Source organism: Phacochoerus africanus, chromosome 8 (genome assembly GCF_016906955.1).
Source record: "Phacochoerus africanus isolate WHEZ1 chromosome 8, ROS_Pafr_v1, whole genome shotgun sequence".
Classification (NCBI taxonomy): Eukaryota; Metazoa; Chordata; class Mammalia; order Artiodactyla; family Suidae; genus Phacochoerus; species Phacochoerus africanus.
Genome location: NC_062551.1, coordinates 107,736,623 through 107,760,144, shown reverse-complemented (window position 1 = coordinate 107,760,144; position 23,522 = coordinate 107,736,623). Strand labels below are relative to the sequence as shown.

The window sequence follows — 23,522 nt, the reverse complement described above, 5'->3', positions numbered from 1 at the left end:
CTTTTGGAACTTGGACCCCAGTGCCTCCCAGAAACAGTCCTATAAAATGATGATTATAACCCTAGGAAAGTCCTCAGAAATGTATTTGGTTCCTAACGTCAGCATGAACCTCAGTTACATTCTTATGAGTTCCGTGTGGGTTAGAATCCAGCGGCTTATTGCCACTGTTTCTTTTTCTTTTCGAGGCTGCACCCGCAGCATATGGAAGTTCCCAGGCTAGTGGTCGAATTGGAGCTGCAGCTGCCAGCATACGCCACAGTCACAGCAACGAGGGGTCGGAGCTATATCTGTGACCTACGCCGCAGCTTGGGGCAATGCTGGATCCTTAACACACTGAGCAAGGCCAGGGATCGAACTTGCATCCTCATGGACACTCTGTCGAGTTCTTAACATGCTGAGTCACGACAGGAACTCCAGTTACTACTGATAATTCTCCTGTAGGAAAGAGGAATGTATGTTCCAGCTTGGAGCTTAAGTTATCAGGCAGATGTCACCCTCGTACCCCTCTCCTCTCCTCCCTGGTTTTTAGCAGGCTGGCGGGGGCGGGGGGGGGGGGGTGGTGTCATCCTTCCTGCCCACATCCCAGTGTCTGGCTGCTTGACTAGTGCCTCTCTCTGCCTCCACCCAGGAAGAGGCCTGACATCATCTGAGAGAGGAGATGGTGGGGTTCAGGGCATTTTTCCACTCTCCGGGGTTGACAGGTGGTGATGGGGGGCGGGCATGGACTTGTTCTCTGTGGCTCTGAAAAGCAGAACGTGGTCTCATTGGTGAGGTTATAGGAAGCTGCTGTGGGGTCAGTATGAGGCAGGACTTCCTGTTGCAGGAGGAACCACGTGCCAGGGACCCACCACGAGTAAGATGCCTGCAGTGGCTTGCCCACATCCCACAGCTACAGCTAGCTTTGCAGAGCAGGATGTGTGCTTCACAGGAAGTTTTCAAGCAGAGCTGGGAAAGCCAGCCAGCTGCGAGGGCCGCCGAGGAAGGGATCGCTGCTCTGGGCCAGTAGTGGGTGAGGAAAGGATAGTATTTTATTGCTTGTCCATTATAGGCCACACATAGGGGTCAGTTGCTTCAAGTACGTCCTTTAAGCCTCACAGAGACTGTGAGATGAGACTGTCTCCCGAGGGACAGCTGAGGAAAGCAACACGCCCAGTTCTGCCTAGCTAAAAACACGGAAGTGCAATTTGAACTCTGCTTATTGTTTTTCTTTTTTTCTTTTTCTTTTTCCAATTTGATAAACTTCAAAAAAAAATTTTTTTTTTTTTGCCTATTTTTTAGGGCCATACCTGCAGCATATGGAGGTTCCCAGGCTAGGGGTCAAATCAGAGCTACAGCTCTCAGCCTATGCCACAGCCACAGCAATGCCAGATCCAAGCTATGTCTGAGACCTATACCACAGCTCATGGAATGCTGGATCCTTAACCCACTGATCGAGGCCAGGGATTGAACCCACAATCTCATGGTTCCTAGTTGCATTCGTTTCTGGTATGCCACAATGGGAACTCCAAATATTTTTTTTTTTTGTTATAGTTGATTTACAGTGTTCTTTCAATTTCTGCTGTACAGCAAAGTGACCCAGTTATACATATATATACATTATTTTTCCTCACATTATCCTCCATCATGTTCCATCACAAGTGATTGCGTATTGTTTTTCTGTTCTCACATGTAGTCAGTTCGCTCCCATACTGGAAGCGGTCCATGGTACAAGTTATCTTTATGTCTGAGTCACCCACAGAGGTGACATTTTTCTCTGGGAATAGGATATGCACAGCCAATGTGTGCTTCATACATTTGGTACCTCCAGATATATGTTAGAAATATGGAGGCGCCATAGCCTAAAAATGTGTATCGTGTGTGGGTGTATGGGAGCAGTGGGCTCCTGGGTGCATAAATGGGAGAGAAAAGGAAGAAGAAGGTGGGATTGAGAGGGCTGTTGGCATCTTTAAATGAGAGCATTTCATCATTGGGGACCTGTAGCACAATCCCTTGCTCATGGCCCAGCCCAGGCCTTAAAAATGCTTTTGAGGAGTTTCTGTCATGGCTCAGTGGAAGCAAATCTGACTAGCATCCATGAGGATGCAGGTTCAATCCCTGACCTCGCTCAGTGGGGTAAAGAAGTGAATGTTGCCATGAGCTGTGGTATAAGTCGCAGATGTGGCTTGGATCTGGCATTGCTGCGGCTTTGGCGTAGGCTGAGAGCTGTAGCTCTGATTCGACCCCTAGCCTGGGAACCTCCATATGTCGTGGGTGTGGCCCTAAAAAAAAAAAGACCCTAAGAAAGCTTTTGATAAGAATGACACGAATTCAGACAGACACTAGGTTGTGTACTGAGAAGTTTAAAATAGCAAATGTGCGGACCTTTGGATATGCTACATTTCAGGCATGTCAAAACATCCACCTCTTCGTTTTCTCAGTCTTCCGTTCTCTTGCTATTTTTTTCATTTTTCAAATCACTGACCATATTTCTTATGGCTCTGGTGGGAAATTCACTCCCCATTTATATTTTGTCTTTAAATGTTCTGTTGGTCTAAATAAAAGGATTCAGAGATCTCCAGCTTACTAATTTTAAGATTATGGAGACCTGCCTGATTTTAAATCTGTCACCCCTCTGTAGCAAAAAGCACCAGGTAGCTCTGTGGGAAGCCCTCCTATATTTCTGCCAGAGAGCATTACCTGAGGGGCAGTCACCGTCACCTGGTCAGGATGGTTGGGACACGTTACCTTCTTCCCAGAGGGGAGGAATCACAACCCACCTTGCAGCCCACTGCTCTCTCCCTACAGAGCTGAAGTTTGCAGGGGACGACTGGGTGGTCCCTGGGCATCATCTCCAGATGGGGCAGGTATGTGTGTGTGGCAAGCAGCTCAGTGGCAAGGATGATGGGCATCGCTGGCCCTTGCGGTAAGTGGATGCCAGGCAACTCAGTGCATCCATGGAGGCTCCAGGAAGGGGGAAAGCTGACCCCTTGCTGTTTCTTGCAGCCTACTGCTGGGTGGACTTGGAGAGGCCTTGCTGGTGTTTTCAGAGCAGAGAGGCTCCTGAACACGGAAGAGGACTCCTCGGCTGCAGCTGGAGGGCACAGCCCTGGGCTTCGGAGTGCCCCATCGGGGCAGTAGAAAGAAGAAAAGCAAGGACAGTGAGGCCCTGCTGCTCACTGCGTCAAGAACTCTTTCTGGGCGTCTCTGGGCTACTGCAGAGACTGGACTGTGTCGAGAGGCTCCCCCAGTCCTGCTGCCCTTGCTGCGCCCAGTTGTGCAGAAACAGATGCAGGCTTTCGCCCGCCTGGGGATGGCCCCACCCACCCCGATTACTGGCCAGGCCTTCGCCCAACAAGCTACCTGGTAGTGAGCCCAAAGGTATTGTGTTGCATTTTGGGTTTTGGTTTGGGACTTTATGTCCTTGGAGACTCCTCTGGGGCCGTCCTTTTCTTGCTGTCATGCTGGCTTGGCTAGAACCCCCACACTCACCCCCTTAGGGGTACAGAGAGAATTCCTCAAGGGGGCTTCCACTGGGGGGTGGTGGGGGTGGGGGTAAATGGGCGTAAATGGGAGTTCTGGGCCAAGTAAGATGTTGGCATGGACTGTTTCTCCTGAGTGAGTGCTGGAGCCGTTTTGTGGTTGTGTGTTGGGTCGGATTCTGCACACCCTTTTTTGCCTACCATGAGGTTGACTTGGTACTCATGATTGCCAGAGGGAATAGGATTAGTAAGTTCTGATGAATGAAACAGACACAAATATGTAAACATACACATATGTACAGTCATAATCCACTCAATCCCCTGCTGTCTCAGAGGAGGTTTCAAATCATGGAACACTGAAATATGTTTTTTCAGGCCAGATTAAAAATTGGATCAAAACTCTACACTTCGCCTTGAGGGGAGTCAAGAGAAATGAATTGGCACGAAATGGTCATTTGTTCTGAACCCGCAGTGGAGGTTTAAGAAAAGAATGTTTAGCTCCAAATGGCCCTGCTTATAATAAGTTTTCTGAATACCTTACTACTCTGCAGGTGTCAGTTTTGGTCATTTTGAGACGTAGAAGGTAATGAGGTCCAAGGAGTCTTGTGCAGGGAGGCCCCAGGCCCCACCGTGTTGGACACCCGTATGGGTGATGAAGGACCTTCTCCAGCATCTGGGGAACAAGGCTTGTCCATTCTCAGCCCTGTGAAGACGAAGGTCAACTCAGTCAGGCCATTCTTCCTGCAGGTTTTCTCAAGTTGTTGAAAAAAGCAGAAAATGAATGGATCCGTATATTTGGACTTTGAGTACCTTAAATTCATTTCCTTGTCTTTTCCTGGTCTCTGCTTGTCATTTAAGGTAAAAATGTTCAGAATGACCTTTCTACATATCACTTTGCTTTTTTTCCTAGTCTGAGATGTCTCACGTTCTCCTGAGGATCAAACAGAAAATCTGGGTTTAAAATTTTCCTTGTTCTTTTGTTCCCACAAAACCCTGTCTGTACAACTGAGGCCAGTTCTCTGTTTACGGAAAGTGGCATCTGTTCAAAATGTCATGTTATGTGTCTTTTCCGAACGTCATTGAGCAACTGGAGGTTCCTAAGACTGGAAAGAGCCATGCGCCGTTAACAAGCCCCATCCCCTATTCCAGCAGGACTGACCTCTAAACTTTTGCTGTAAAGTTTTAGACCTTTTTTTTTAGGGGCCACACCTGTAGCATATGCAGGTTCCCAGACGAGGGGGCGATTCTGAGCTGCAGCTGCCGACCTACATCTGAGCTGTGTCTGTGACCTACACGTCAGATCCTTAACCTACTGAACAAGGCCAGGGATCGAACCCACATCCTCATGGATACTGGTCGGGTTTTTAACCCACTGAGCCACACCGAGAACTCCTAGACTTATTTTTTTAAAGAATCTCTAGCAAGAATTTTTTGTTTGTGTTTGTGTGGGTTTTAAAAACTGTGCTCCAGAATCCCATTGTTTTAAAAATCTCAGATCATTTCTTAATTTGACACCAGCAGGAGGCAGAGGATAAGGTGTTTCTTCAGTATTTCCTCCTGTTTCCTTCAGCTTCCACTTCTCCTTGGGCGTTTTTTCCTTCAGGCTTTAACCACCCCTTCTTATGCCCATATTCACATGCTCAGCCCTGAATGCAGAAGGTGCCCAGAGGTCTGTAAATCAAGGCACTGATCCAGATGGCTGCAGTCTCTTTAGCTCTTGTTTTCTATGGCTCTCTGGGCCCCCAGCCCCCGGGAGGGGCATCCCTGGGTAACCCCAGCACTCCCTTTTTACCTGAAAAGATGTATTTGGTCATGTCCTGTCTGGGTCATGTGCTTGCTGGCCACAGGTCAAGGCCAGGGTGTTTCGTTTTTAAAATTTGTCCAAATAAAGAATATGCTTTGGAGTTCCCATCGTGGCGCAGTGGTTAACGAATCTGACTAGGAACCGTGAGGATGCAGGTTCGATCCCTGGCCTTGCTTGGTGGGTTAAGGATCCGGCTTTGCCATGAGCTGTGGTGTAGGTCACAGATGCGGCTTGGATCCTGTGTTGCTGTGGCTCTGGTGTAGGCCGGCTGCACGGCTCCGATTAGACCCCTAGCCTGGGAACCTCCGTATGCTGCTGGTGCGGCCCTAGAAAAGGCAAAAAGTAAAAAAAAAAAAAAAAAAAAAGAATATGCTTTCTGTCAAGAGAGGCAAGGTTCTGTGTGATTGTGTATCATTACTAATATGCTATGGATATGAGGGAAAAATAAAGCATTTATTTTCTCGGTAATTTGCCTTTCTTCCTCTTCTCTTCAGCGTTGGTATTGCAGGACTCCCTCGGGGAGGGAGTTCTTGCATCTTAAACACAGGCCTGGACTTCTACCAGCTCCCAAGCCACTTAGCCTGCAGAGGGAGGGCCACCCAACTCCTCATTCTAGACCTGCCCTGTCCCGTAGGGTGGCCACCAGCCCTACGGGGCTGTTGAGTACTGAGAGGGCGCCCCCCTCCCCACGCCTTGCTCCACTGTGGCGTTTATACCCCTTGCTGTTCCTGTCTCTCGCTCTTAAATCTGGGCTGGCTCTGTGACATGTTTGCTGCCAGGAGGAGGTGATAGGAGCACTGCTACGTGACTTCTAAGGCTGGGTTGAAAGCAGTCTTGCTGCCCCTGCCTCGATCTGGAATAGCCTCTGGATCCGGAGCTGCCCTGAGGCAGCCGTGCTGGAGAGACCAGGTATAGGAGCCTGTATAGAGTCCCTGCTGCACCCAGCCTTCCAGGCCCTGCCCCCATCCCCCCAGGCCACCAGACCTGTGAAGGGAGATGTCCTAGACCCTTCAGGATCAGTCCGTCTGCCAGCTGAGTGCCATCAAGTGATCACAGTCAACGCCACGTGCTGTAGAAGCATCAGAGCCTTCGTGAATTCCTGACCTCAAAACCATAAGATACAGCAGAATTATTTGAAGCCATTACGTTTTGGGAAAACTGGTTTGGGCCTGGCATAGGCACACTCTGGTCTATGGAATGACTGGCCAACGGGGACCTGCTGTACAGCACAGAGACCTGTACCAAAGATTCAGTGCTAATCTATATGGGAAAGAATTTGAAAAAGAATGGATGTCTGTACATGGATGAGCGAATCACGTTGTTGTACAGCAGAAATGATCACAACATCGTAAGTCAACTATACCTCAATAAAACTTTAAAAAATGAAAAAAAAAAAGTTGGGGAGAACGCATCACACAGCAAGAGAGCCTGGCATGGTCCTCCTCTCGGTGGATCCAATCTGAGCAATCTGAGCCTCTCCCCTGAGCAGACACTTGCTCCAGGAAAACCAGTCTCTGTCCCCGCTGAGCTCCAGCCCTGGGAGGAGTGGGGGCAGCTGACTGTCCAGGGGCCCCTCCTCCCCTGGTTCTGAGCGTCAGGGTCACTTGGTACAGGTCAGCCTTGTGCAGACAATGGTGGCCTTAGGGAGCTCGGCCCTGCCTCCTGGACACTCTCAGGCTGCTGTGGGAGAGGAGATATGCAGACTTAAAGAGGGATCCCTGGTCAGCCTCAAGGGCGTGATGCACTTGATAGGAGCTGGAGAGAGGCGGGATGGGGAGGGCCCAGCACCGTGGCCTACATGGAGGCATACGGTGGGCTATGCAGCGTGTTGCCCAAAAGGCTTTGCTCCTGAGGCATCGCAGAGAATCTGCACAGGGAGCCTCTAGTGGAGGGATTGCACTGGCCTCGTTTCACAGGAGGGAAGGCAGGCACACAAGGTCCATGACATCCCCGAGGTCCTGGGCTGGCGGGGGGCAGGCGTGAAGATTAGAGGGAGGCTGAGACCTCACATCCCTGGCTCTCAGCTCCCATGGTAGTCTGTCCTCCCCATGCGAGTGACAGGGGACCCAAGTGAGCAGGGTCAGAGCTGGGGAGTCTGGCCACATTGGAGTGACAGAGCGGGAATGCCCAAGAGTCCAGGAGGTGGGTTGGGCCGGGTTGGGGGGGTGATTTGAATACCTGGCTGTGAAATCACGATTGTGAGTGCCTATGATGCTCCAGATGGGGTGCAGGTCCCTCTCCTGGGTGATGCCATCTACTTCCCATAACCCTGAACTTGCAGATGAGGCCTCTGAGACCCTGACAGGACGAGAAACCTCGCCACACTCCCCTGATGTGATTCCCGGGTCATTTTCACGACCCTTCTGCCTCAGCCCCTCCCCTGTTATGGGTTGTCTCTGGGTGTTGCCCACCTCACACCCGTCCCAGACCAGTAGGCGCTGAACAAACCAGAGGAGCCAAGGCCCCTGTAAGGCCCAGGGCAGTGGTGCCCCCAGCAGCTCCTGGGTCCTATGACCTGGGCAGCAAACTGCTGGGAAGGCCAAGTCCATCCTGGAGTGTGCACGAGGCTCCTGCTGTTCCATAGACATTTCAGAGACTGAGACATCCCAGGCTCTTCAGTGAAATGAGAGATTCTTGGCTCCTGCTGTGAGCTGATTTTTCGGTGACCTGACCAGCAATGGCTTGCCCTTAGCAAACAAACACTGGCATACACATCTTCATCGAGTTCCAACCAGGATCTGTGGGGGAGGAGTTTGAAGGAACCACGCCTCCCTTCACACCCAACTCCCCTCCCTTGGCCACTGAGAGTGAAACCCCATTTAAATAACTGCCTGAGCCAAAGGGAACATTTGAGTCTTTTCCTTCCAGCTCGCTGTGTGAAGAGGTCACACAGGGCTGGTGGAGGCAAGGCCTCTGTCCCTGTCACCATCACACTGTCCCTTTGAGAGCAATGGAGTCCTTGAAAATCCAGGGACTTCATCCTGGAACCATGTCCCAGCCAGTGGATTTGAATGACAAAGAGAAGTTAAGGAGAGCTGTTTAGTGGCAAGCCTCCAAGTGGGAGAGACTCCCAGGTTATTTTTTTGTTTGTTTGTTTTTAGGGCCTCACCTGCAGCATATGGAAGGTCCCAGAATAGGGGTCTAATCAGAGCTGTAGCTTCGGGTCTACACCACAGCCACAGCAACATTGGATCCCAGCCACGTCTTCGACCTGCACCACAGTTCACAGCAATGCTGGATCCTTAACCCACTAAGTGAGACCAGGGATCAAACCTACATCCTCATGGATACTAGCTGGGTTCATTACTTCTGAACCACAATGGGAACTCCCTGTCCAGGCTTTTTTTTTTACACCATCCTAGCATTGATATCACTTCACTTATCTCCTCTTCATCACATACCCACTGAATGCTCACTGGGCACTAGTCGTGGCTGCAGGTATCTCAGACATCTCCATTTTCTGCAGCAGAGCTAATCGGCCCTTGTAGAGAAGCCAGCTGTTTCGTTGTTGGAGGTGAGGCCCGGCTCTTCAAACAGGTGAGGCTGTGGGCAGAGTCAGTATACCACAGAGTGAAGCTGTAAGTTGTCCCCAAGGCAGAATCTCCCTTGTCCTGGCAGGAGCAGCTCTGGTGACTTTCTATGTGAGACGGTTAGCATAGGTGAGCGCCATCCTGGCCAGCTGCATCTTCATGGCTCTGCTGGCCCTGTGTTCGCAGACTTTCTGGAATATCCGCTTAGAAGTCTGCATGGCCCTTTACGCGGTAGGGGCTGTCCCTCTCACATTCTGCTTGGGGTTCCTTTGGCAGTAAGAGGACCATTCCAACTTCCATTATCAGCTTAGCTGCTTCTTTTATACCGCTTTGCCTGGTTCTGCCTTGTAGTTTGCTTTCCTGGAAGCCACTTTTAAGTTGGTGTTGACAATGTGTGACTCCAGATTTATAGTTTTGATGTTTCCTCCCTGGTTCAGCTCTCAGCCCTTGACCTGCCGTGACCCGGCCAGCCCTGTCCTTAACCAGATGGTCCCGACAGCCCCTCAGAGATGAACTCCCCTAGGATCCAGCCCCTGGATGCTCCCAAACCTCTCTCTTTGAAGGACTTCTTCCATCACTGGACAGTGAACACAATTAACACGTAATACAACTACCTGGGTCAAACCTGATTTGCTCCAGCCTACCCTTCCTCTGCTTTTGCAGATGGCAAGGGAAGCAGGGAGGCTTCAGGGTAGAAGCGTTACGGAGGCAGCCGGGGGTGGGGGTGGGGGTGGGGGGTTGGATCATGAGATCTGGCCATTCAGCCCCAAACTGGACATGCCTGGGAAAGCCAAGGAATTCAGCAGCAGGGGTGCTGTTAGGGGAATGAAGGGGACACGCACCTCCAACCTCTCCTGTTCCCACATCAGCAAGGCAGGACTGGTGCTACCGAGTGGTTTGTGCAGGGTAAGGGGAGTACAAAAAAGGCCTGCTGGGTGCATGACAAAAAGAATTGAAGAATTTTTTTTTTTCTTTTTAGGGCCACACCTGAGGCATATGGAAGATCCTAGGGCAGGGGTTGAATCGGAGCTGTAGTTGCTGGTCTACACCACAGCAACAGCAATGCCAGATCTGAGCCTTGTCTGTGAACTACACTGCAGCTCTCCGAAACACCGGATCCTTAACCCACTGAGTGAGGCCAGGGATCGAACCAGTGTCCTCATGAATACTTGTCGGGTTCATTATTGCTGAGCCACAATGGGAACTCCCAAAATAGACTTTTAAATTAAGATAAATCTTTAAAAGAAAATACACCCACAGCTTAAGTCCACCTCATAAATGCTAAACACCAAACTGCCCCAAATCGAAGAACCTTAGCCTCATTTTCAGACACAGGAAGGATACAGGATCCTGCCTTCCCCACATCTGGGCTGGTGGCCTGTGTCACCCAACCCATGTCCCCATAGCTTGGCAGGAGACTCAAGACAGATGGACAGTGGGGAGCTCTGCAGGAAATTTCTAGGTGCCAGTGGCCCTGCTTCTCAGGAAGGCTCGTCACCTGCCAGGCACTCACCAGGGAGCTGAGTGGGCTGGGAACCCAAGGGCTCATCAGGGAACTGCAGGCGAAAGGCAGCAGCAGAGGCCAAGGGCATTCTCCATTTGGGTGATGGAGATGCTTTGCACACTCTGTGCTTCCTTTCAAATTTGCCTCATAAACAGGTGCCTCCTACATTGTAATAATCTATGGAGCCAAAGAGATCAGGTACATCAAACCCTTCAACAGGATCACCGTGCAACTTAAGCCAGCTCCGGATAGTTCTCAGCAAAATATTTAGGACTCAACTCTGTTCTGTCTACGACGCTGCACAAGGCAAGCATCTTGCTTGCTCGCCCCAGACACTCCTTGAATTCCTCCCACCTGTGACTGTCAGACTCTTTCAAGCCCTGTTAACTAAAGCTGGGTATGCTCCGTTCCCCCGTCACCTGTTCTTGGGGGTGACGGAGAAGCTCTGAGTCTGTGTGTGAAATCCAGGAGGGGAGGGTGGCAGGCAATTCTGTAATGCAGGGCAACAGGTGACAGGTAACACTTCTGTGTCTACACATACACATACATGGCTATAGAAACACTAAAATATTTTAATTCTTTTTACAGGGCCACAGGCTTCCGTCAGTCCGGTGAACCCCAGCGGGCACCTCTCTCTCACAGCTACAAGGTGACAGCGTGGTAAGTTGCCTCCTTTTGGGTCACCCCAGCAAATCGGTACAAGTTAGAATTAAAACTGCATGAACAGCCCTGGAGACGTGGCAATAAGAGTTGCTGCCTCTTTGATGGACTCCCATCTCGCCACTCGCAAGATTTCCTAGCTGGCTCACCCTCGCTCATCCGCCCCCAGGGGGAAAGTGCACTTTCGACAGCGGATAAAAAAATAGATTGGCACGCTCTTTTGATGCAGTTAAAGTATCTTTTAGAAGCCTTCCCCCAACGTCTGCACATTCTCTTCCTCACTCTGCTCTCGGCCTTCACACTCCAAGGTGGAATGGGTCTGGAGAGAAGTCCCTGGACCATGCCTGCAAGGTCTGTGTGTGGCCTCGAGGAAGCCTGGGCAGTGCCAGCTAGGAAATCCCCTATTCTGGATTTTATAAAATGCTTTATATATATGTATATGTCTATATATAGCACAATAAATGTGCCCATGATGCACTCTAACATAGAGCACAGGAATGCACACCACGGAGCCCAACCCCAGCATCTCCACAAGGGGGGAAGTGTGCAGGTTCAATGTAGGCACAGGGCGAGACAGTGGAAAGGGACAGAGTGCCACACGCCACGCCGTTCCCCACAGTCCATCCAACAGTGAGAGCTGTCTTCTTCTTCCCAGTGGTGGCAGGCGCAGTAACAGAAACCGTGTCATTTTCTAAGGGCAGACGATGTCGATCTGGTATGGAGTGACTGTTACCCAGAGATGGTCTGGAATAATTGCTGAAAGTCAGCGTGGCTCCTGACCCCTGGCTGAGGTCAGTTCTGTAGCAGGTGGGGCTGGCCCTGGAGGTGGAGGGCTGATGCGGCATCTCAGACATACACACACGCTCACCCTCGCTCATCCGCCCCCAGGGGGAAAGTGCACTTTCGACAGCGGATAAAAAAAATAGATTGGCACGCTCTTTTGATGCAGTTAAAGTATCTTTTAGAAGCCTTCCCCCAACATCTGCACATTCTCTTCTTCACTCTGCTCTCGGCCTTCACACTCCAAGGTGGAATGGGTCTGGAGAGAAGTCCCTGGACCATGCCTGCAAGGTCTGTGTGTGGCCTCGAGGAAGCCTGGGCAGTGCCAGCTAGGAAATCTTGCGAGTGGTGAGATGGGAGAGCCGTCTTCTGCGTGGGTCTCCCCTTCTTTGCTGAGCAGTGAACAGTTCAGGGCGCAGCAAGGCTGGCCAGACTGAAGGCTCCCTGAAAAGTTTCCAGTCTTGCTTCTACACAAAAACAGGTCGAGAGGGAAAATGTTTGCTGTGTTGAGTTCTACTCCTGCATTTCCAGTAGTCAGTGCTGCCCCACTGAGCTCAGAGGACGTCCTCCCTGGCCCCCCCCGGGAGGCCTGGGCTAGGAGCTCTGGACCAGGCGTCTGTAATGGGGCATGACTTCGTGCTCTGGCAGATGGAGGGCAAATTCCAAGGCCACCAACACCGGGAATTCAAAGGCAATCAGTTCTCGTCTATTCAGCCGGAACTTCTCTTCCAGTTTCTGCAACGGAATGAAAACCAAAAGCATTTTAGCTCTGAAATAAAAATCCTAGGTCTTCTCCACAGGTAACCTCTGTACCCATCAGCCAATGAGTGTTTACAGAGAAACCTGTTTCGGGCTAGACAGTGGAGGAATAAAGGGAGGGACCTGCTGTTTCTTGCTCCCAGTTCTGGTGGAGAGGGAATCACAATCACACCTGCCTGAGGACTGACAGTCTGCCAGAAGCCTGAGGGACATCCTGCGACTTCATTTAATCTCTCAATAGTCCTACAAGGTCAGTGTAACATTTATCTCCATTTTACAGATGAGAAGGCAGGGTCAAGAGGTTAAGTAATTTGTCCAAAGTGACATGGGCAGTGAACTGCAATGCTGAGATTCAGACAGCAGAGACCCAGACTCTTCTTATTTGAGCTTAGATGTAAGATTAGTAACATAGCAGATCATCCACAACGAAAATAACCACGTGGTAAGTTCAGGGTTGGACGAGCTGGTTATATGTAGTTTGGGTCTTTCATCTTATGCTTGAGGACCAAGTCCTGGTGAGGTTGCCTCCCTTTCAGAGGATCACACAGCTTGTGTGTATCTGACTGGCTGAGCCCACACCCCAGGGGTGGGTTCCTGCACTGCCTCTTGGTCCCTGCCAGCTGCAGGGGCTGCCAGAGCAGGAATGGAGAAAAATCGGGGTAAGGGTGGGTAGGGAAGGCCTCACTTTTGCTAGAATACATTCTGCTCTGGCTTAAACTCAGCTTTTGTTTAATTAAAAAGAAAAATCTTGGGAGTTCCCATTGTGGCTCAGCAGTAACGAATCTGACTAGTATCCATGATGATGCGGGTTTGATCCCTGGCCTCACTCAGTGGGTTAAGCATCTGGCGTTGCTGTGCGCTGTGGTGTAGGTCATAGACACAGCTTGGATCCTGCATTGCTGAGGCTGTGGCGGAGGCCAGCAGCTGCAGCTCTGATTCAACACCTAGCCTGGGAACTTCCCTATGCCACAGGTGCAGCCGTAAAAGACAAAAAAAAAAAAAGCAAGAAAGCAAAAAAAAAAAAAAAGAGAGAGAGTGACATCTTGGTGCTCCCACTGTGGTTCAGTGGGTTAAGAACCCAACATGGTGTCCATGGGGATGTGGGTCTGATCCCTGGCCTCATGAAGTGGGTTAAGGATCTGGCATTGCCATGAGCTGTGGTGTAGGTTGCAGATGCGGCTCAGATCCTGTGTTGCTGTGGCTGTGGCTCCCATCTGACCCCTAGCCTGGGAATGTCCATATGCTGCAGGTGCAGCTATTAAAAAAATTAAAAAATTTTAAAAAGACAGCTGCACAGCTAGACACATGGGCCATTGTATTAATCATGTCTTTTATTTTCTGTATTTTGATGCTTTGACACCTTGGGACCTGGCTGACCCTGCAGCTTCCCCACAAGGCCCCCATGGTGTGGTGGGGCCCCTTTTACGGACTGTCACCCCAAAGTTCCTATGTTGACATCCCATCCCTCTGCTCCGGGACAGCCTGAGATGTGGAGTCTGATGTCCCCTTCAGAAGGGCTGGCCTCAGCCCTTTGCTGGTACCAGGACTCAGAACTTTTCCCAGGGCAGAGTTACCAGCAGGCTCTCCTGAGAGACCAACGCCGGCCTGGAGCATGTGCCTCTGCAGCTACTGGGACCCAGCCCACTTACGTCAATTAAATGCTTGACTTCATGTTTTTTGAGGTCGCTTCCGATTTTAGCCGCTAAGAGCACGCACGCCCCAGCACAAAGCTTCCGGTTCTGCTTGTTTAGCTTTCCCTTGAGGGCGAGCTTCTCAAAGTAGACAAAGGCCATGGCCACCGTGGGCTCCTCAAGGCCACAGTCCTCCTGGGCGAGCTTCCTCATCTCTCGCTTCAGGCTAGAGAGAGACGGGAAGGAGGGAAGAGTCTGGTTAGAAGCTGGACTTTCAGGGGACCCCCCCCCAAAAAAAGATGGTCTGTCTTGAGAGCATCTTCTCTGTCTCATTCCCAGAAGGGCGACATGGAATGGGATTCAAGCCCTAAGAGTGACAGAGTTACATTTCACGTGGCCACAGACTTCTGTCGCTGGGGCTTAGGGCCCTTCTCTGTTGGTCAAGCCACATAGACCATGTGGCCCCAGGACCAGGGGGAACCCGAGTGGATGCCTGAGGGTCTGGAAACTAGGAGTGGGGTCATCCACAGTGACAGAGGGAAATGAGGGTCATTCTGGAGAAACAGCTCCTGAGGTAAATTAGGCACTTGGTACCCGGTCCCAATGTGGTCGCTAACTCTGGCAGAAGAGGGGACAGGCTAAGAGCACAGCGATGGTCTTCTTAGGAAAGCTGCCAGCCAACAAAATGCGAAGACAGTCTTCCTCACCTCTTTGGCTAGGAACTTGCCGGAACCAAATCAGGACTGGGATACCCACGTGTGAAGGCTGGCACATATTCCAACACCATGTCTGCATATAGCCTAAGCCCCACTCTCTCTCTTTCTACACACACACACACACCCTAAAATCTTGCTGACTTTGCTTTGGCTGTTTGCTGACAGATAGGGCTTGGCTGTCACCTCTAGGTGGACGACTGTGGGTAAAGAGTCACCTCAAACTCTAGGATGCGAACTCTTCATTTTTGCCTGCCTTTGAGAAAGCAGGAACTATCCTATCCTAACCTGAGTTCTCCCTAACATAAATCTTACTAAACTGGGAGCCACAGATTGTATGCAAAGATTCCTGCATAAGGAACTGTCCCTGCCCAGATCCTTGTCAGTTCCAGTCAAAGGCTCTACCACTGTCCAGCCTCTGCAGCTCTCTCGCCTCCAGGCACCAGTCAGCCAGCGTCAAACGAGCCTCTTATTGCTGAATGTGGCCACATTTCACTTGCCCAGAACAAAAGGAAGATGCATTGTACAAAGCATAGGCTTAGTGCAGAATGGGAGGGGCCTGTGGCAAAGCTCACATACTTCCCCTCCACACGTACCTCCTTATTTTGCTGAGTGTTAACTTAATGTGAGGAAACTTCTCCTTGAAAGTCTCGTTCATGTCTTTCTTGAGATCCGAGGGCTTCACATAGTCAATGACTGTGGTCTGTAACAGATCGGGTGACGGGTTACTCCTTAAACTACAGGTCACGGGTGATCATTGTGTGCAAGGAACAGCGGACCTTCACATGCAACACTCCCAGCAATGGGGAACCCAGACAGGAGCCACCTCCAGGGCTCTGCTAGATGCAGGAGCCTGGGCGGGCAGGGCCTCTGGAGGGGGATGGAAACCCCGGCCATCCACAGGACCCCGTGACAGTCAGAAACTCCAGCCTCCAGGTGTCAGTGCCTGCTGGGGGGGGCGGAGGGTCCTCTTTCAAGGCCTGCATGCCAGTCGGTTCTTCACACAGTGTGATCTGGACTCGTACAGGTCCGGGTACAATCCTCACTGGACCACCACTAGTTGTGTCTGGCTGTGGGAGGTACGGTGTATTTAATGACCCCAACCTGTTCACATTCATCCAAAGAAAACAGCAACGGCACCAACCTCATACGGCTATTTCAAGAACTACATGAGAAATCTCTGTGCAATGCTCGGTATATACCAACTTCATGACAAATGTTAGCTCTTGGCTTTTAAATTTATTTTCTTAAATGAGTAAAAATACACGACAAAAATTTACCATTTTAACTGTTTTAAAGTGTGCAGTTCAGTGTTATTAAGTGTATTCATCCTGTTGTACAACCATCACCACCACCCACCTCCAGACATGGGTGTCATCTTGCACAAGTGAAGCTCGGTCCCTATGAAACATCGACTTCCCATTCCCTCCCCTCAGCTCCTCCTGGAAACCACCATTCAACTTTCTGTCTCTACAATCACACAGAATTTGTCCTTCTGTGTCTGGCTTACTTCATCGAGCATCATGTCCTCAAGGTTTATCCAGGTTGTATCATGTATCAGAATCCCCACTCTTCCTAAGCTTAGATAATACTCCAATGCAGGTATATCATGTTAGTTATTATCATTATTGTTTTTCTTCATTTCTGGCTGTCCCTCAGGTATGGAGTTCCCGGGCCAGGGATCAGATCTGAGCTGAAGTCACGATCTGAGCTGCAGCTGTGGCAATGCCGTATCCTTAACCCACTGTGCTGGGCTGGGGATTGAACTCTTGTCCCAACGCTCCAAAGATGCCGATGATCTCATTGCACCACAGTGGGAACTCCTAACGTCAGCTATTATTAACAGTCCTTTGAACCTCAAGGTTTCCCCTCTTCGTCCTCCCCTTCCTAATTCCATCCATCGTTAAAGACTGGCTCCTTGTAGCCTTCTCTGCTTACCTCAATCTCTCTTGCTTCTCTGCACCTTACACTGTTATCTCTGAATTAAACAGTCTGGCTGGATCTCACTAGGTTAATCTCTTTTTTTGGCCATGTCTATGGCACATGGAAGTTCCCAGGCCAGGGATCGAACCCTTGCCACAGCAGGGACGACACCAAATCCTTAACTTGCTGAGCCACTAGGGAATTCCCTCACCAGGTTAATCTTATCCCACCTACACAGGAGTGTCCAAGGGCTGTGACAACGTGTAATGCCTGTCCTGGCTGGTTACAGGTGATAACCTCTGTCAGGAAAAGCCAGAGAAAGAAGAAAGCACAAATGATAAGGCTGGTTCCTGTGGATGCCGCTGCCAGCCTTTTCTCAGGAGAGTGCCCAGCCTTTTCCAGAAGACGTGTCCACGATTTCCTCCACGGCTATAACAAAAGTTGGTGGCTTTCAGAGTTCCCGTCATGGCTCAGTGGTTGACGAACCCGACTAGTATCCATGAGGTTGCGGGTTTGATCCCTGGCCTCACTCAGCAGGTTAAGGATCCGGCATTGCCGTGAGCTTTGGTGTAGGCCAACAGCTGTAGCTCTGATTCAACCCCTAGCCTGGGAACTTCCATATGCCACAGGTGTGGCCCTAAAAAGATAAAAGAAAGAAAAAAAAAAGTTGGTGGCTTTCTGTAACATCCAGAGGATGCTGGGTTGGACACGGTTTCAGAATAGGCACAGGGTATGCCTCTGGGTCACTTTATAACCAAGAGCAGGCAAATAGCCTGCATGTCCAAATTCACTCTGATCTCAGCGGCACCTTCTTGGCTTCTCTGGTGAATAAGGGCAAACCACAGCTGTATTAACTCACACAATTCCATCAAGCTTGTTCAGAGTTTTCCCAAATTCTGGACAGAAGTGGACTCGGTAGGTGCATTGCCACGACTTCTTCCTCAGACGTGTGGTTTTTCTGGTCTAACCGGGAAGGCTCTCCCTCAGCTGGCCCAGGAAACGTTCACCCTGGTAGCTGCCACGTGTACACGCGACATGCTGGCGAGGGGCAGGGAAGTGGTCACACAGCCGTACAACTGCCGTGTGTGGACATGTGCAGTGCGGCTCTGCTGGTCAGTGAAGGGGGTGCACACATTTTACTGCCAAGGTCAGAAGAGTGGACGCCTTCCCTGGGGCAGCCCTCTAAGACATGCCTGTCATCTCAAACGTCTCCTCTGGGTGGAAGAGGATGTAAGATTTTTCATTTAGGAAAGAGGCAGCAGAATGGGGGACCACTTCTAACACGTTTACCTCAAGCTGGCCCATTGGCCAATCAGCCAATTCGTCTATTTCCTATGCACCCAGCCCTCCACCCTCTTTCCCACCCCTCCCCACATCCTGACCTCCCAGACACGGCCCCTCCTGCTCTTCCTCTGCAGGTGAGAGTCCCGAGGTCTGCAGCAATGTCAGATAGTTCAAACAAAGAGGCGCCAGCTTTTGTTGGGGGTCACATCCCTACCTGCCGTGAACACAGCAGTGCTGCTTTTCTGTTTTAAATGTAGATTCATGCAATACTTCTCTCTCTGTTCTTTTTCAGGGCTGCACCACGGCATATGGAGGTTCCCAGGCTAGGGGTCAAATTGGAGCTGCAGCTGCCAGCCTATGCCACAGCAACACGGGGTCTGAGCTGCATCTGCGAGCTTATGCTGCAGCTCATGGCAACTCCAGATCGTTAACCCACTGTGCAAGGCCCTGGCCTGAACCCTCATCCTCATGGATACTAGTTGAGTTCTTAACCTGCTGAGCCACAATGGGAACTCTGCAACACTTCTCTTGAAAGGAGGCTCCCATTGCCAAAAGAGGAGTTTTCAAGTGCCTTCCAGCATCTGACCTTACAGATGAGGAAACAGAGGGTCAGAGAGGTGATGGGGCTTGCGCCCACTGAGGCAGGGAGCACTGCTTTCCAGGTCTTAATCAGACTGAAAGAGCAGCACTTAGCAGCAGCAGGGAGCAGCTCCAGGCAGCTGGCAGGTAGAAAGGGCTGCCGATGGTGGCTGGCGGCTCCACCTCCAGTGAGTCAGGAGAAAGCAGCTTAACCTCTCTGAGCTTCGCCTTCCTCTTCTGTACATGAGATAAGAATACCTGATGGGCTTCTTCATGGGTTTATCTCAAAGATCAAACACAGAGAATATCATGCGCCTAAAGGACCCTGGCGAATCTTACAGAGAACACAACAGGGGAGACGGCAGCAAACTGGGCTGGGCTCCAGTCCCACTGAGTCAGTGTTTGAGGGCGGGGCCCACTCTCGGCCCCGTGATGTTGCCCAGGTGACTTTTCTGTGAATCAGATCCTCCTTGCCTGGCTTGCAATGCCACTTCTGCAGGATCATCTTCCCTCAACCCCAGTGACTCTCCTCCATTACACACTAAGGCCTGGACATCCAACCCCTTCACGGATGCCTTCCTGTACTTCCCGACTCCTTTGCAGCTAGGATTCCAAACACGATTCCAGTTCCTCCCATCTGATGCACTGGTGTCATAGAGAAGAGCTGAAGCAGAGGCTGCATTTCTATTGTTTCTGCTGCCAAGAGTCATGGCAGGAGTCCTAGAATTCTGGCTTCCACTGTCAGGTGTAGAGCACAGCAGGGCAGCAGGGATCTAGTGCCCACAGCAGGAGCAGGTGCTGGAGGTGGCTGCACTCTTAGACCCAGAGCTGACAGCTGGTATGGATTCCCCTGGCGACCTGGTTCTGCAGTATGGTTTGGGGATAATTCCTGAAATCCCAACTTCGGCTGTTTTGTCAGCTTCCCAGGTGGTTCTATAAGCTGTTTAGTACCCTGTAATAAATCCCTTTCTTTGGAAACTAGCTTGAGTGGAAGCTGTGCTTTGTAATTGAACCGTAACTGATGTATATATGGTTTTCATTGATGGCATTTACCACTATTGTGACAGAACCCCACTGGCAGGACTTGGGATGAGGACAGAGCTCTACTTCCCCTAAAGTACCCATGTCATCAGTTCACTGCAGCACTGGGGGGTCTTCCCACACCACTGCTTGACCAGTCCTAGCTTTCAAAGGACCCTGTGAGCATCAACAACACAGCTCAGCTTGCAGCCCTGGAGGTGGGACAAGAAGGGCTCAGCCCACTTCTGAACCCAGACCTTGCAGAAGATGCTCTTATTTTTATAAGCAGCCTCATCCTAGCTCTGCAAACAACCTATGCACAGGTCACATTTCGAGGTACTGGGGGCTAGACTTGTGCCGTTCTTTTTGGGGACACAATTCCACCCACAGCAGTGGTGCCTGCTCCTGCTGGTGCCAGTGTGTAGCCTCTGATCCCGGTTCTTCCTCCTAGAATGATGCCCCAACTGCGAGGCCCCCACTCTGTCCCAGGCAGTAGGTGCTGGCCCTGGCCTTGGTCTGAGGGGGCCCTTTCCTTCTGCCCTCGCTCCTTCACCTGGCTGCACATGTGGCATATGGAAGTTCCTGGGCCAGGGGTAGAATGGGAGCTGCAGCTGCCAGCCTGTGCCACAGCCAAGCAACACCAGATCTGAGCTGCATCCGCAGCTTGTAGGAACGCTGGATCCTTAACCTACTAAGCAAGGCCAGGGATTGAACCCACATTCTCACAGAGATAACTCCAGGTCCTTAACCCACTGAGCCACAACAGGAACTCCAAGCTTTCTCTCAGTCTTGCTCTTATCTCTGCTTCTCTGAGCTGCAGCTCAGTGTGGAAAGATCCAGACTCTGGAGCCAGACCCCTGTGTTTAAACTCCAGCTCTGCTACTCGGTATCTGGACACTACTGCAAGCGGCTCAGGCTCTCTGGGCCTTGATTTATTTACCTGGCTTCTCTGTCATGTGCTTTACGTGGGCAACCATAGGGCACCAGATGTGTGGGGCTCTTCAGGGCACACGATCCAAGTGGCTGGGTGGGGGGGGGGCTTCAAAGTGATGATCTCCTCCCAGGTCTTGCTCGGCAGGGCCTTGCACATACGCTGCACTGGAGGTCACTGTTTCACCCCAGCCAACACGGGCCAGGTGCCACATACGGGAAGAATCACCCCCTTCAGGCAACTTCCAGGGGGATGACAGTCCCCGTTGTCCTCAGCGCTGGTTCCTTCTAGGACACACTTTCTGGAATATAGTGGCCATGACTTCCCTGTGTGGTCCCATATGACTGGAGGGAGCCTTACGACATCCTTTAGAGACTGGACCTCCCCATGTTCCCTCCCCATGTTCCCTCCCCACCGGCGGAGACAGTGGCTGTCTTCCCAGGGATCGGGGTGAGCTGAGGAGGCAGTGCCAAGGCTGAGCTGCAGGAATGGGTTCAGTGGGCCCTCAGCCACTCACTCGTTCTAACTTGAGAGAAGAATTAAAAGGGAGGCGCACGCTTTGTTCCAGTTCCCTGTCAGCCTGATTGCATGGTTTATAAAGACTCGCAACAGGAGTTCCTGTCGTGGCTCAGCGGTAATGAGCCCGACTAGTATCCATGAGGATATGGGTTTGATCCCTCAGCTCACTGGTGTTGCCGTGCGCTGTGGTGTACATCGCAGATGTGGCTCAGATCCTGCGTTGCTGTGGCTGTGGTGTAGGCTGGCGGCTACAGCTCTAATTCGACCCCTAGTCTGGGAGCCTCCATATGCTGCAGGTGCGGCTCTCAAAAAACACAAAGGAAAAAAAAAGACTCACAAGTCACAACACCAGGGTTCTACCAGTGCACTCACATCCCTACGAATAGATGTGCTCATAAATGGGCTGTGGTCCCCTCCTGGTCTGGGACAGACCAAGTGACCCCTGCGTTCAGTGCCACCAAATTCCAGGCCATGGGATTTTCCAGAGGCAGGACACTGTGTGGGTGACAGCTGGGCCAGGCTGTGCGAGGGGCAGGCAGCTCCATTCTCGGCACTTGTGTTTTGCCAAAGGGGTGAGAGATGGTGTAAATGCACCTTCTTGCAGCTGCCTGGCTGCAAGGAAGCTGTGTGTGCGCAGCTGCAGAGAGGGGAAGAGGGAGGTCAGCTGGGAGGAGGAGACCATAAAACACGCAGAAGTTCTAAGGAGATGCAAGTCGGAAAGGGGCCCTGCCCAGCCTGCCCTTCCGGAGATGTTGGTAGAATTAGGAAGGCCCAGTGAGGAGGCTGATGCCCTGCATCCCTTCTGAGACAACGGGAAGCGATGCTAAGACCAGCACCTAGTTCTCCAACTGGAAGAGTCTACCGCACCTATGGCGGAGACACTGAGACACATCTGGCTTTTTACAAAAACAAATAAAGGCTCGACTCATCACAAGAGAAGGGAGGGAGCCCCCACGTAACAGAACTTGGGCCCATTTCTGGCCCATGGCACCAGAATGCCCTAAAGTGAAGGCCCCTCAGGTGGGGCTGGGTGCAACAGAGGTGGGTGGCGGCAAGCAAGGGGGAAAGGGAGTCAGCAGGTGTGGACGGGGAGTCGCCTATGCCCCAGTGACAATGCTGGATAAGAATAAGGGGCTCCGACTAACAGGTTGCTGGTCTGACTCCTACAGAAATAACTGAGACGGTGCTTCCACTTGGGGGCTGGTAAGGCTCCCCTTCCTTCCACCCCCAAATCTCCCTGGGACTTCTCAGAGCAGCTCTGAATACATGTTAGCATAGACTCATATCCTGGGTCAGGGGAGCCCCCTGGGGACAGAACACTCCGCAGGAGCTGAGCTCTCGTCACAGGGCTACATGGAACTCAGGAAGCAGCAGGGAGCCCCTCCAAGGCTTGTGTTCCTGGCCTGCGACACAGAGGAGGGGTACAAGAGTGACACCTGCCACTCCTCCAGCACCAAGAGCCACCACACAAGAGGGGCTCCCTGGCTTCCACTGCACCTGTCCCATGTCCCTCAGGGCTCTGAGCCCAGCTGGGCACCGGCAAGCAGACGCACTATCTTGCTAAGGTAAGCAGAGCCTTGATGAAATCAATCTAACCACACACCACTGGCCATTTTGACTGTCCTGTGCTTACTCTTTCTCCCTAAGAAAACAGTAAATCACAAACAGGTACGGGGAGATGGCCTGCGTGGCCTGAGGCTGGGTTTGTTGCTCTAGTTTCTATCCCTCGGATTTCAAACACAGACTCCTGCATCTAACCTCCTCCCTTGCACTCAGGCCGGCAGCTCTTGCAGGTTCTCTCACCGAAAGGAAATGCTTTGCAGATGGAAGAGATGCACATGGGATCTGTTGCTTTGCTTTGGGATGACACCACTCGGGGGCTGACCAGGTGTGCAGAGCACGTTCCAAGTTTCAGCAACAGGGTCAGATGTTTACCAGGTACTACAGAAACTTCTGGAGCAGGGGTCTACCCACCCGAGATGACACTGGCGGGAGGTGGCCCCGAGGTCACACATACCCAGATGGCATTTGGACGCATTTTTAAACACATGCTTCTTAAAGGGTGGTCTCAGAGTGCAAGCTGATGAACTGTGCGTGCAGCGTCAGGGTGAAAAAAATCACAAAGCCATCACTGAAACTCTGAGACAAATACACAGCAAGGAAGCAGATGCAGCAACATCTTGGGTCACATGTAAAGCACGGTTTCATTTTATATTATTTTCACAGGATTAAAAAAAAAAGTTAAAAACCTTCCACAATAGTAAGGCATGTTACCACATGGATGAACCTTGAAAACGTTATACTAAGAGGCCAGGCACAAAAGACCACATGGTGTGTGATTCCATCTTTGTGAAATGTCCACAACAGGCACGTCTACAGAGACGGAAAGTATATCAGTGGCTTCCTAGGAGGTGGTTAAGAGCACGG

At 51.2% G+C, this 23,522-nt stretch overlaps 2 protein-coding genes across 5 annotated transcripts in view; one reads left to right on the top strand and one right to left on the bottom strand.

Moving 5' to 3' along the window:
- The window catches only part of TMEM241 (transmembrane protein 241), a 102,955-nt gene extending 91,996 nt beyond the window's left edge, over positions 1-10,959 (top strand). Inside the window, exons 15-16 of one of the 3 annotated variants that reach the window (XR_007136667.1) lie at positions 2,983-3,357; positions 10,885-10,959. Coding sequence is in view for 1 of the 3 variants with exons in the window: in XM_047793917.1 (XP_047649873.1) it covers positions 2,983-3,043 (61 nt within the window). In the remaining 2 variants the exon portion in view is untranslated. Of the gene's footprint in view, positions 1-2,982; positions 4,718-10,884 lie in introns of those variants that run through there. The other 2 variants (XR_007136668.1, XM_047793917.1) reach the window with 2 other exon arrangements.
- Positions 10,849-23,522, bottom strand: part of CABLES1 (Cdk5 and Abl enzyme substrate 1) — a 110,528-nt gene continuing 97,854 nt past the window's right edge. For both annotated transcript variants that reach the window (XM_047793915.1, XM_047793916.1), the window contains 3 exons: positions 15,436-15,542; positions 14,145-14,352; positions 10,849-12,471 (listed from right to left, as the gene is read on the bottom strand). In XM_047793915.1, the coding sequence (XP_047649871.1) occupies positions 12,331-12,471; positions 14,145-14,352; positions 15,436-15,542 (456 nt within the window). In that variant the 3' untranslated portion in view covers positions 10,849-12,330. The remainder of the gene's footprint in view (positions 12,472-14,144; positions 14,353-15,435; positions 15,543-23,522) is intronic.